The sequence below is a fragment of the Euwallacea fornicatus genome, chromosome 8 (assembly GCF_040115645.1).
Source record: "Euwallacea fornicatus isolate EFF26 chromosome 8, ASM4011564v1, whole genome shotgun sequence".
Taxonomy (NCBI): domain Eukaryota; kingdom Metazoa; phylum Arthropoda; class Insecta; order Coleoptera; family Curculionidae; genus Euwallacea; species Euwallacea fornicatus.
The window spans coordinates 4,025,577-4,040,078 of NC_089548.1; the positions used below are offsets into that span (position 1 = coordinate 4,025,577).

The window sequence follows — 14,502 nt, forward strand, 5'->3', positions numbered from 1 at the left end:
AGTAAAACACCTCATCTCGTTGTAGAAAAGGCCAGCGTTTCGACTGCCATTAGCAGTGCTTGTCGAGGGCGCCCTCTATGCGAGAAACCGTAAGTTGCTTGTGGGAACTACTGCGAAAGAGAAACCAATTTGGCATACACAATACAACTGCTTGGATAAGTTCGTGTTTTGTTCGCTTTTCAACTTCCCCGAAACGAACTGATATTAATTGTTCAATTAATAACAATGTCAATTAAAAACATTATTTATTAATTAGTAGATATTAAATTAGTGGATATAAATACAAGAATCCTTAATGACTAAGAGGTGGTATGTCTTAGAATATTAGTAAAATGGGGTAAGATGTTAGGTTGATTGGTCTCGATATGTGCGTTTTGGATGTTTTGTAAAAAGTGCAATTCTTCCCGTGTGAATTCTGCAAATCCCCTGTCAGAAGCAAGGCGGGAGGGACTAATTCGTGGTGCTGCAATCTGATCTTCGTCATTCAAAAACACATGGGGTAGGCATCTGCGTTTTTAGCATAATTGCAGGGCTGACTGAATAAATCAATCGCAGATCTTCTTAGAATTATTTAATGGTAGGAAGAAACGTTCCCTTAGGGGTCTGATAAAAAACAGTCCAACTCATAAATTTCTGCCTAAAAGCTATTAGCGGATGAGGAGTAACAGATAAGCGTTTAACAGTTAGAAATTCCATTTTTTAAACGGTATATATTTTTCACCTTCCCTAACCTTCTGCACTTTCCGGTAATCAAAATTTAACAATTGCTTCCTAAATATTCGATTTCCTTATCTATTCCGTAGTTTTCCTCTCTATAGCCCCAATTCCAGATTAAAGTCACCGTTGTTCTCACATACCTCTTCTCATTTCCACTCATCGAAATTGACGAGCTCTGAATTTTAACATTTGAATTGTTTGATTTATTTCTTGTCTAATCTCCGCTCCTAACACTACCATTACTACATTACCCTTGGGAACTGTCAACGCTTTATCCGAATTAGTGAAATCTACATTTGGTGCATCTCTACTTGGAACCTCATGGATTTTAATTAACCTAAGTTATTTGCCAATTATTCCCGTAAAACAGGAATCTTTTTTTAGCTCAAAAGCATTCGGCTAAGAGGAGCGGCGTGACAAAATAAATCAACTTATTTATAACTCAGGTCTAACTTGAAATGAAACTCCACGGTTTAAGTGTGCCAGTTCGTATCATACTCTTAACGCCGTAATAAAATCCTGAGGAATTATAATACAGTTTCTGTGAAGTTGTTTTCGGTGTTATTGCGTCGCTGTTAGAGAATATGTGCAAGCGTTAAATCTTCTTAGGTGGGTTGACGGACGTTTTATTTTCGGTACTGCTTCGTTTTGTTTATGTTGCATTTTCTCTGTTTTGGCATCTTAATGATAAATAGTAAACACTTGCTAAGGACGCGACTTACTAACTGGCCATTAGGCATAAAATATTAAACCATGAGCACTAGAAGGCTGGCCAATTCGAGTGAAATGTGGACCTACTACAGCCCGATTCAGATAAGTTACTAATTATTCTTAAATACCTACACTGGACACTGGACAATCACCAACACCCTAAAAGTGCAACATTGTTCAACTAAATTTGAAAACGAATTAGTCCTCTGAGCTCCAGATATGGAAAAAAGGTAACAACATCAACCATCAACTTATAACCTGGATAAAGAAATGATCTAATATTAAAACGCCTCATTTATTTACTTAAAACATTCTGAGTAGCACAAAGTATTTATATAAATTTGAGAAATACAAATTTGCAGTTTCAGTTGAATTTCAGTGTGGATTAATACCTGGTTGAAAACTTCTATCCACGATCGAAGCCGAAAACTTGCAGGTAAATTAACAATCTTAACTCATACTTCCAATATCAAGCCGCGCCCAGATGCTTAATCTGGCTAAAACTTAACAGATTAAATTAATACACCAAGAAAAATTTGTTAATTAAATTAGAACCATCAACAAAACATTATTCGTTTTGCGTGACCTTTCTACCAAAACTCATAGAAACTGGTTTGGCCCAGACATCTACTACTCGTAAACTGCTAGCTGCTACCTTTGTGTGCTAGCTAATGTGTTTATTCCACAACACATCCCTTCCAAGAGGTAGAACAAACATTAAATCTATTTGCGTTTTATATCTCAAAAACAGAGCATTTGTCAGTAGCAGTTTTTTGTCATATGGCCCGACTAAAAATAATGTGTAAAATGTATTGCTTTGTCCTCATGAAGTTCACATATTGTTGTTTAGCAAATAAATCTTGTTTCAGATTGTCCCGAACCTCCAAATAACCAACAACAACTCAGATCAGTCTCTGAGGTAAGTTAAAATGGCCCTTGAACCGCAAAAATCAGTAGATATTGCCCAACGGGCATCACAAAGGCCCGAAATTTTACAACACTGAAAGGCGGATTTCCTTCCGAAACAACCCCCTTTTATCTTTCGCCCTTAATTACGTCGTGCGATATTGAAACTTTAATGCACGCCACTTTGCCAAAGTCCTGATACACAAATCCCGAGCTCTGACCGTAGCCACGTGTTGAATCGATCTAGGTGTGCTCTAAGACCAGGGGCTCGATATTAGATTATGTTGCCAGCTTGGGTTTAACACTTGTTATTGGATTGCTCTTCCTGCGGATAAATTACTTTGAAAATAAAATGAGAGGAGAAGGAGGGTGAAGGGATTTCTCTTCAGTTTAGTCGAGAGAAATTGAAACAAAGAAGAGACCCTGAACGCTCTCACCAGTATGCAAATATGAATAAATCCATGGATCTAGTGCCAGTACGGGGTCCTAAATTCGAAGCTGTCCATTTAAATATATAATATATATATATATATATATATATATATATATATATATATATATATATATACATAATAAAAATTTGCAAACATTATTTCCATTTTCACTTTAATGTTTCCCACTCGGTAATAATTTAAGACAGAAACGAGATACAAAGGAAATAGATATTTATGTTTTTTTTGTTATTAATGGGAATTAATAAAATATTGAAAATACTGAACATTAAAAAAACGAAAATAATTCCAAATTTATCGCACTGTGTACGAAACAGAGGTTTTCAGCTTTAATTCAGTGTATTTTTTCATCTATAATCTCACGTTTTGTCACAAGTTGTTTTTATTATGGAGCCTATATTCATAATTATTTTTCAATCAGCACTGACGGCCATTCGCTTAGAACAATATTTATTATTCGAAATGATATTCAATATCCAGTACACAACAGTTAGGACGTGTATTAATTGAACAACTGCATCAAGCTTGTGAACAATATTATGAGTAGAGAAAAGAACATGGGCATAAAATCAATCATGGATAAATAGTGATTAAATTTTCCCCGGGGAATGAATTTAATTGTTTCAAAGATAAAACGCTAGTTCCCGGTCCACAAAACTTATGAAAGGGCTATCGGTTATGGTTTAGTGGAGGTATGTGAGAGGTAGCTGAATAGTAAAACTTTTCCCTTAAAAGCTGGTTAAACTATCGACAACTATAGCTGAATTTCGGCGTGCTAACTCTTTCTTAACTCTTGCGGAAACTATAATGGAAATGTCAAACTCCGCTGCAACGCGCGATACATACGAAGTATTAGAATTGAGAATGGAACAATGGGAGAACTATTATTTTATTTCTCTCAGAATATTCCGAATATATTCTTAGTCATTAAGGATAACATTGTCATTACTATCAATGGAAGCAGGCACTCAAACCCCAATTTCTTACGATTGCGATAAAAATTGCCTTGGAATTAGGAGCGAGCTAAGTCGTGGCAAGTAAAATATCGCTGCCCTATTAACTCTAGAGGCTGTTATCACGTCTGAAGTCGGTGTTAAACAGCGTCTGAATGTTGGACAGCCACTTATCAGGGTTTAACACGGGAAAAAGTTGACAGCGGAGTCATTTGTAATCTCCTAAGAGGGGAAGTTTGCTATTCAGAAACGCATAAGTCGATGACAAAAGCCAGATAAGTGACAATTATTTGCCTGTTTTCCCCCTTTTCGTAATCGAGAGTAGGGAGATAAGAGCAGGACATTGACGGTCAGTCCAGTAACCCGTATCTGTGACGTCACGCTTGTAAATGGCAGAAAGTGTTTCGGACTTTGAGTTACGGCCGGAGAGCGGCGCTAAATTTACCTCGTCCGATGGGGATTCCCCGGCTGCCCGACGAGACAGCACCGTGGGATAATTTACGATGGCCGCCTGGAAGAGACCAGCCTGGATTTCGCCTCGGATACCTGCTGGATGCGATCTAATATATTGCGATTGTAAATGATGATTTAGATTGTCTTTAAGCAAGCACGACGCTAAATTATTTTTATTAGCGGTTTAAAATAGGGTAGCCTTTTGAAAGCAGTTTTATGTTCCTCCAGAACCTGTCACACCCTCATCACAATGTAGAGGTGTAATACTACGTAAACTGTATCTGCAGTTTTTTCCTTAAAAAAATTAACAGTATGTGCAGTGTTTATTTTATTCTGATTCTATTCTTTTAAGTTGAATATCGAAGTCTTTTGAAGAAACATGACTCCGGAATCATTAAAGCTCATTTTTTAGGTTTTATATGCAAAAACTGTTCATCGCAGTGTCTCCTCTAAACTGCTTAAGTTTGGCATAACCTCGTTGGAACATCCTGTATGTTAACACTGTTGTTGAGTAGAATTTTTCCTTCATCTTTAGCATGTCTCAACTTAATAATACAATATGACTTAAAAACTTTCTTTACTCGTTCAGGTTAAATTAGTGAAATTTATAAACTCAGAAACCAAAGTTTTAGATTATATCTTAGTCTCTGAAAATAAAAAATAAATTTGAATGCGGCTTGGAGGATATTAGGATCTACTGCTCAGTGAGGGACGATATTTTTTAAATAATAACGTCAATGGTTATAAAATACAGGGTGGAAGAGAAAACGTTCCAAATTTTGACAAATTTCCTTGCGACATCGCTCATTTAAAACAAACTTTTTCTATGGGTTTTAGAACAAGCAAAGATTGAGTTGCCATGCTGAAGAATTTGATATGTCCAAAATCTCTGATGCGTGAATCAAAATTTGGGTGAAATTGGGGTGCATCATGATCACCACGGAATAGAACTTTTCCTTAGTTATCCCTCACCATTTCAACTGAAAATATGTAGATCCTTCCACCATGCACAATTGAATCCGTTGCCGGTTCCGAAAACGAATCTGGGGGGCGGCAATAAATCATATGCTCGTCCTGTATACCGTATAACAGCCACTCCATAAGCGGGAGGTAAAACTTGGCTGTTTGAGTTGATAAATGGCAAAGGGAAATATAAATCGTGTCCTTGAAACAATAGCCCTGTCACATTTGCATGGAAGGGCCGTCACGGACCGGGAACGTATTGTTTTCTTAACTCGGCATATGGTGCTTCTTTGCCGAAAGATTTGCCAGCTATAATTGAAAAACATTAACTAAAGACGCCACTGGGATCAGGATTCGAACGCAAACGGAAAAAGTCAAGTTCTGTGTTTGTTTTTCCCGAGGTTCTCCCCTGGGAAATTCTCGCTTTCCCGGGACTTCGAAAAGAGACCGCCGGGATGAAAAATACATTGCACTTTTTGTCCTCGCTGTTGCGGGATAAACACGTCTTTAAAGAAGGAAAGAAGGCCTGTCACGATTGATATGGCGAAGGATCTTTCAAGGCAGAAATTGACCGGGTCTGAAAGTTAAAACCCAAAATTTATTTTCGATTCTTTTTGCTGTCACTGAAAGGAATATGTAATCAAAACTTTCTTACTAAAGCAGATTTGCAAATTGGCCCTTAAAAATTTACGTATAGCTAAAGCATATCAAATCGTTTTGATGTATTTCATTCGCGTGCTATCAAGGCTTGTCGGGAAAAGGAGCTTACAAATAATTCACTTCAGCCTTCATTTCCTCCATGAAAGGAAAAATCCGAAAATTTTACTAAATTGTGGGATAATATTAACATGGATTTTCTAATTTTGGCAGCACGAGAAATGCTCGGCCTCTCAATAGATTTAGCGCGTCTGAAGAAGGATTAGTCGGAAACGTGTCTTCAAATGAGGACCCGGAATTTGGAGTGCCGTCAATATTTGCCGGAGCTCCTGAAATATTCATGTTCGTGTCTGTCATGGGGATCCAGAGATTGAAGGCCCCTTACACCTCCTATGCGATTTTGATGCATAAATACGAATTAAATTTTATAGGTACCCAATTGACATGATTCGTCCCTAAACTGCTAAAGAAACCAAGAGCGTAACGTTCGTTTTGCTCGAAATTGAAAAATCGAGAATCATATTCAGGCAGAGGTCAAAAACCTATTGAGCTTCGCAATATCCTTTCTAAGTTGAAAAAATGTCCCAAAGAGGGTGATTTAAATTCTTCTGTATTTTTTTAAAAATACTTGTTTTCTTTTACAAAATTGTGTAAAAATACGTGATATAAAACTATGAAAAAGCAAATACAGTATAAAACAAATTATGATATTCCCTAGCTTCAGCTCTGTTTGATATGCCCGGAAAGTTAACATTTTCTGGTCCTTTTTATCAAAGATATGCTAAAGAGATGTTTGATTTTCGATATCCTGACGACATAATAAATCCTTAACTTATGCCCTATCAAGTTCCAATGTTGGAAGAAAACTGAATACAAAATGGACAAATGAACCTATAAGATATAAAAAAACTGTTGAAAGTAATATCTTTCTTTTATATTCGATAGAGTCTGAGATGGTGGCGTTGAAAAATTATTCAACCAAAGTTTCTTTTAAATAGCATAAACTATCCAAGAGAGTCAGTAAAAGTGTGTTTCCGCAGTAGTACGGTCCTCGCATTAAAGATTATACTAGCATAAAGTTTCCCGTGCTATCGATCTAAACATTTCAGTATAAAATAACTACAACATCCCTCCTTATAAAATAATGTAGCCCACCTCTTCAAGTCTTTTTCATTCGATCTGAAAATAATCTTTTGACCTCACCTCAAATAAGGCTTTTGCTGACCACAAGCGATCCTTCATCGAAGGAATATTCTTTGATGTCCCGCTAGTTGGCCAAACACGGCCCAAAGCAAACGCATGCGTTAAATGATACACGAACGGATAGGGAGCGAATTAACACAAAACGCATACGCTCGGGTGTGCCTATCGGGTTTCGTTAACCCGGTGTCTACGCACCTGGGTGGAAAAATTAATATTAGCCAAAAGTCAACGTAAAGTTGCGACCTTTCTCTACTTCTTTTGGACCAGAAGGAGAAACAGTGTGGCGCAAGGAGTGGCGAAATAACGTTCCGTAAATGGAAGGTGCGTTATTTTTGCCAAAAGGAAAAAGAAAAAAGAAATTTTTTACGTTCTAGACCTATCGTCCTGTTAGTTTTAACACTCACAACAATCTCATCTTTCAGACTGATAAAATCGCATTCCTCACGTTCAATGTACTTTTCAGGATGAAAAAGAATGACGCGTCAGCGACAACCACAATACCGCTGCGCGAAGACGATCATCCACTTCCTATAGACGACCACAGGTGCCATCAAGGCTTCAGACTGGGAATCTACGGATGGCGCAAAAAGTGTTTATTCGCCCTCATCCTCATACTGCTGTTCATCGTCATTGTCAATTTAGCTTTAACACTATGGGTGTTGAAAGTAATGGATTTCTCTTCGGTAATTTTGCATAAAATTCAATTAAAATCAAAAAGGAAAGGTTAAATGAAGGCTTAAATTCAGCGAGTGATCTACGAGTTGTGCAAAAAAAAAAAAAAAAAACGGTCAGGCACCTCTTCACCTTCGGTATCAGTAGCGGGGGGCACCGGGAGGAGTGGACTTCTTGTCGGTCAATTCAACTGAATTAAAATATAATAAGTAGGAATTAAAAGTAGATTTGAAATGGATGACGCAATTGAGGAGAATTCGTCACAAAGTTTACTAATTATGACCGCAGGCCGCAAAATAAAGACGCTTCCAGAATAAAGGAGGGCTCGTCGGGCCGCAAAACTCTACGCAAAAAAAAAACTTCATGGCTTTTTCTAATCATTCGCAATTAAAGCCACGTTAATTGAGATCGTGTGGCACAACTTTTTTCAAAGGCGACAGAAAAAAAGGACGGCAGCGACAAAGGCGTTGAACGGAATTTTGTTTTAATTAGGAGGAACCAGAGGTTGATGAAATTAAGGATAAAATACATCTGGAAATGTTTTTACCGTACATGTGGAAGTGTTTTGGTTTTAGTTTGTGGCAATCTCGATTTTGTAACGATCAAAAACCATTAAAATAGTACAAGCAATGTTTTGGTTCCATACGAGAATTTGTTGAGGAGAATGGGATCACGAGGCACCTGGAATGACACCTGTATACGTTAGGCCATCGAGAGGCAAAATTAAGAGCTGCAAAGTTCACAAATTATGCCGCTATCAATACATACAGGGCGTTTCAGAAACACGTTGCCGAACTTTAGGAGGTTATAAAGGGCGACGAGTCAAATCATTTTGCCTTATAAACGTACATCTGGAAGTGAGTCGTCGAGGCACTAGACAAGAAAATTGTTAAAAACGCTAAAGAATGCATATGTTTTCGTCTTTACGACTTTTTGCATTTTTTTTCTTAAAATAATTATTAGAAAAAAAAACAATAAAATATTACGAGAATTGTTCGAAATCGCGGCCACCAACTCGCCGACATGCGGTCGTACGCCGAACCACTCGAAAAGGAACAGGTGGATCTTTCGGAATAAAGTGACTTGCAGCCATCACTCTTCCAAGCAATTCTTCCTCTGTTGTTGCAAGTGTTTCATAAACTAGTAATTTTCGGTTAAAAAAAAAATCGAGAGGTATTAGATCTGGACTCCGGGCCGGCCAGTTAACAGGTCGACTCCGTCCAATCCAACTCTCAGGAAATTGTAAGTTCCACACGTCGCAAGTAAAATGTCCCGGAAGTCCGTCACGCTGAGACCACATTCTTTGGCGGATATCCAACGGAACGTTTTGGAGTAACTCACGAAGTACGGTCCAATAACTCTTGTTGGCATAATTTCCTATTGTGCCAACCCACACGTTGGTAGAGAACTGATACTGGTTAGACTTCTTAAATGTGTAATGAGGATTTTGGTCGCTCCAAAGATTACTATTGCGGCTATTAAAGTAACTTTCTATAAATAAATCAACGAAGTACGAAACCATGAGCATTGTTTAACATTTTTAACAATGTTTTTATCTTGTGCCTTTACGACTCATTTCCGGACATCTGAAGTAAAATGACTTAAGTTGTCACCCTTTATAACCTCCTCAAGTTTGGCAACACGTTCCTGAAACACCCTGTGTAATTTCAACAGCATATTCAGTAACTAGGAGCCAAAAAAGCTTATACGATTTTTATTTTTTGAAAAAGCAGCGGCGTAACATATTTTTCGCAAAAAATAATCACTGTCATAGCCTTGGGGGTGCCATTGCTTGCAATTTAAAATTCAATTTTCTCTTAAAAGATATGTTTCTATACCTAACTTAGGCCCACCAAGTTTGATAAAAATATTTAATGCAGGTCCGGACTTAAAAAATTTTTTTAGCAAATTTAACACCCTGTATTTCAGACAGAAACAAAAACGGACCTAAGTTCATATAATTATTTTTTCTCGAAATCGCTCATAGAATCACTCCTTAAATGTATGACATACTATTCTGAAACACTTTGTATAAGTACGAGTCCGCAAACCCTTTGTTTCTGAGATATTTACAGAGCATCGAGGACTCAAATATTGTTAATTTTTTCGAAAATTTCTTATCCCTTGCGTTGTTCCGCAAAAACCAATGAAAGACACAGTGTCACTGTGTTATAGTTATACGCAAAAATTATATACACGGTGGGGTCAAAAAAGACCATCTTTTGAATTCTTTTACACTTCCTTCAATACTCTATGTCTGTTTTTTTTCAGGAATTTTAGCATCGGTATCGCAGTAGTAGGTCCAAAAATTCAACTACAATATTAATTTGCGCTAAAGATCTTGTATATACCATATATACCCGGGACCTACAAAATATTTTTTAAAAATTGATTTAATGGTTTTGCAAAAACATTGTAAACGGTCTAAAAGGAATCGTCAGACTTGCTACTCTTTCAATATTTTTGGGTATGTTAATATGAAAACCCAAACACATACGTAGTTTTATATATACTCCTATTTCGACATGTTTACCCATCAAACAAACTGAATTAACGCTTGGGAAATTCCTGACAAGTAATAATCTAAATCTGAGGAAAGGTGTTTATAATATGCACTCATGAGAAAATGGATTAGCCTAAAAATTACATGAACCATGTAGATCAAATAAAAATGTTTTCTTTGATTCTAGGATGGAATGGGTCAATTAGAAATCGTGCCAGGTGGCATCCGACTGAAAGGCAACGCTTTTGTATTAGAAAACCTCATAGCCAGCCAAATTAGATCGCGCCTTGGGGAACCAATAGTAATAGAATCTAGTAGAAATATAACTTTAAGGTCTAGAAACAAGGATGGTCGTACTGGCAGTTCTATCCATCTAGGTAAGGTCTTAACATTTTGATAGACTAAATGCTCAAACCTCCATCAGGTCTAGATAACTTCGAGTGTGTAGCCAACAAATTTCAAATTCTGGATGACCGAGGGTACCCCCTTTTCTCCGCAGATAAAAATGAGGTGCTGGTAGGAGCCGATACTCTCAAAGTGTCCGGTGAGGGAGGCAGTAAGTTCAGTGGGTCCATACAAACTCGGTTGATTCGAGCCGAAAGTGGACAGGACTTACGGTGAGTTCGCATTCAATTTTGTAATTGAAATGCACTAAAATTCCACAAAAATAGGTTGGAATCGCCAACCCGCAGCCTACAAATCAAAGCTCCCAAAGAACTGAAACTGGAATCAAGAGGTGGTCACATTAATACCCTCGCCCAAAGTGACATTTCCTTTCGAAGCGAAATCGGAGCCATTCGACTTGAGTCTTCGTCTATCATCGTGCCTGAACTCCCTACCGCCAAAGTGAGTCATCGGCCTGTGGCGGCCAGGAGCTTCGATGTTTTTCAATTGTGCGCATGCGAGAGCGGACGGTTGTTCTTGGCTGACCCGCATGCGGTCTGCGCAAGCGAAAATGACGATGGATTTTGTCGATAACACATTTCTGGTTTTGGTTGAACTTCGTTAGGATTGATTTTGCTGATTGGTTATTGTAATATTGAGCCAAATTGTAACGATAAAAGCGCAGAACACAATAGATCACTGTTTCATGGGACAACTCTACAAGATGGGCCAATGAAAATACTAAGTAACGTGTCTTTGACGTTCGCTAAAAAATCTAATTTCAAGTAACGATATGTCACGTGACCGTATGTAATAAAGACTTAAATTTTTCAATTTCAAATTCAAGTGTCATCGCGTGTTGAACACGTAAGTCATCAGAGATACTTCGCAATCCAAATTTAAGCTAAATATCTCGAAAACTTCTATAAAAAGCAAAAACTGTGAGTTTCGTGATATAATATGATTACGTGACATGATTATCCTACTTGAATAGTTGATGCAAGGTTTTCCATGGAAATCGCGAGTCCTGGTAGTATCAATTAATTGGCTCATCCTACTTACTATGACCATGTTGCTTAATTGGACTCTTTTAGAGTACTCCTTGGAGCCCATATTCGGAGAAGTTCTTAAGATTTACTTTGAGGTGGTGGTGATGGAAACGGTAATTGAAATTGTGCTCTTAGCATAAAGTTATACAAGTTGTTCTGAATTGCAATGGGGAAACTTAAAGTCACTAACTGGCATCTTTCGGACTTGGCAAATTCAAGTTGGGTCAGGTTAGTTCTTAAAAATACACCACTCCTGAGTGTGCTAAATAACTGTTCAGAGCGGTCTCTCGCTTTGTTTTTAAAACAGGTTCACAATAACCCTTATTCGTTGTTTACTTATTAAATTAATTTAATTCACTTTGAGAAAGTGACTTTAACACATGAGCAAAATGAATATTTATAAAAGAGAAATCAACATGTGAATAGTGCCGGGATCTATTTAATATTCAGATAGCAAATATATGGCTAATTATTCGCCTCATAGTAAACTAATTAAGGTGTTTGCTGTGGATATGAATTTCAAATGAAACTTCTTAATTGATGTTACGATTCAAAACCTTTTGTATTTTTGTGTTTTTAATTTAATCTATTCCTAATTTAGGAAAATTTATTGTGAGTTAGACATTAAAATCTTCGCGTTTTTATGGCCACAAAGCTGCCCGCCCCGTAATTTAAACGTGATGATCGAATCATAATGAGTCATTTTATCATGGTGTATAATATGCTACCTAAGAACACGTGGTAGTATGAGTTTACCGTAAGAATTTGCAAACTGAGATTCGAACTATATCGCACGTAAGAATTGTTACCTCACTCACATGAAACTGGTATGTCCTGGGAGCGTCGAAACTTTTGTGAATGTGATATCGCAGCCATTGATACGCTCATAATAAAACTCTTTGCTGCACAATGACATTTGATTGAACTTACAAAAGATGCAAAGTTAATGCACATGAGCTCATAGGAAGAATATTACGTCTGGCCAGGCAGTGAAGTATTACTTTTCGCACTTGTTAAATAAAGTAATATTGCATTTCACGATTCTTAGCGAACATTATATGGACAACTTCATGCTAATATGATATATGCATTTTGGTATAATTCCTTTCAAGACCATCTTGTGGACAATTTCACGTAACCACACTATATCCAAGTTTAGTATTTTATTTTCCAATGGTTCTTATTAATCACTAGTAATATTCGAGGTGATTTCAACAGAAGATTTTGGTTTGCATCGATTACAAAATTGTAGGAAAAATGTAGTATGATTTTTTCAGAAATAATACGAAAATTGGCAATACCGTCTTCACCCAAAGTGTACATGAAAAAATTTTTGATTGGGAGTGCTTTGGAAAATAGTTTGTTTACTGCTTGCAGTTTGACCTTAAATTTCACTTTTTCTTTAACACGTTTTACCTGTAAATAATTGATGATTACGTTACGACACACAAGTCATGTGTACAAAGTTTTTCAGAGCATTCGTCAGCAAGAATTTTTCAATACGTTTGTTACTTCTCGTAAATCTTAGAACATTCTTTGATGAGGGCTGGCATGCTACATGATTAAATTTATATAAATGAATAAAAATGATTTTACTGAAGACTAGTTGGTTTTGTTAAGATTCGTAGTAACGCGAGCTTCAAATAAGCTTTCCGGGAGTCAACAATTGTTAGCAATAAATGTAAAGAAGAAGTAACTATTAAAATGTTTAAAAATGTGTATATACGAACTACTATAGTAAAAAGCTTTTTCTTTTTGTTATATTCTTCTAGATGTCTTTATTCCCAAATAAAATGCTTTTTTAAAATAAAGATAATGTGTTTCATCTTGTTTTGTAATTTAGTTTCATTACAAAATAAATCATTTTCGCAATAAATACAAAATCCGAAAGAAGATTTTCAACTAATAAACATCTAGTTGGTCTATGTTACGCGAGAATGTGTGCGTGGTAGGTGAGATAACACCTACATACCACTGAATACACTGGTTGCACAATATGATTTTCCCAGCGGTCTGAATGGAAAAACCTCTTGAAATTATCCATAGGCAGGATCTTCAAGTTTTCGATCAAAAGGTGATTATAATGTCTGAAAAATCGTGTTGATATGAGTGTCTGAACTGTTGCCGGATGAGGCGACTAAATATTCATGCACATAAATTGCAAAAATCTTGAGGAAGGTCCATGGTGAGGTAACATTTTTGAAAGGGGGCGAAATTGATTTTTTTTCCTTGGCCAGTTACCAAATTCAGTGGCTGCGATGAGAAAGATTTGAGAGTATTCATGTTTAAATTTTTTCGTTAAAAGTTTCCAAGTTTTAGGCCAATTTGTGCTTGGAAATGTCTTCTTCGATAATTAAATTTGCTGGAATAATTTTCACATAATCCGCCTCTTTCTAATCTTCCCAGAGTTAGATAACTCTGTTTCTACATTGCTTCGGAAAATTTTAGAGCAGACTCTTTTCTGCTGGCACGTAAACAATACGAATTTTAGCTTACGAGAAAATTACCAAAACGACTTAGTGCTGTTCTTTGATAATTCTAGATCAGTAGCTAACACAGAAACATGTTTTCGGTTTATCATACCATAAACTGTGAAGGACAGCGAGTTTACAACTACAAAGGATATGCTCGTCATTTCCACAGAAATGAAGAAATAAACGTTTCTTGGTTAAAGCAATTGAGAAAAAACCATCAAAGGACCAGAAGTTTCGGTACCAACGGGTTGCGCCTAGTTTAAAATTAATGCAGATCGTTATTATTTGCTATTAAATAGCACTTATAGACAAATATAGTAAACTTTAATGGAGGAAAATTTGTGGTCTTTACAGACGTATAACCGCCCGCAACTATCACCAGATACTGGAAAGTTACTGAAGTCT

At 36.8% G+C, this 14,502-nt stretch overlaps 1 protein-coding gene across 6 annotated transcripts in view; it reads left to right on the forward strand.

Moving 5' to 3' along the window:
• Scgdelta (sarcoglycan delta) overlaps positions 1-13,448 on the forward strand; it is a 61,938-nt gene extending 48,490 nt beyond the window's left edge. The window contains exons 1-7 of one of the 6 annotated variants that reach the window (XM_066284610.1): positions 1,354-1,658; positions 1,791-1,864; positions 2,298-2,347; positions 7,479-7,698; positions 10,378-10,567; positions 10,615-10,807; positions 10,862-13,448. In XM_066284610.1, the coding sequence (XP_066140707.1) occupies positions 7,480-7,698; positions 10,378-10,567; positions 10,615-10,807; positions 10,862-11,168 (909 nt within the window). In that variant the 5' untranslated portion in view covers positions 1,354-1,658; positions 1,791-1,864; positions 2,298-2,347; position 7,479 and the 3' untranslated portion in view covers positions 11,169-13,448. Of the gene's footprint in view, positions 1-1,182; positions 1,327-1,353; positions 1,659-1,790; positions 1,865-2,297; positions 2,348-7,478; positions 7,699-10,377; positions 10,568-10,614; positions 10,808-10,861 lie in introns of those variants that run through there. The other 5 variants (XM_066284609.1, XM_066284608.1, XM_066284607.1 and 2 more) reach the window with 5 other exon arrangements.
• The last annotated feature ends 1,054 nt before the right edge of the window (positions 13,449-14,502 follow it).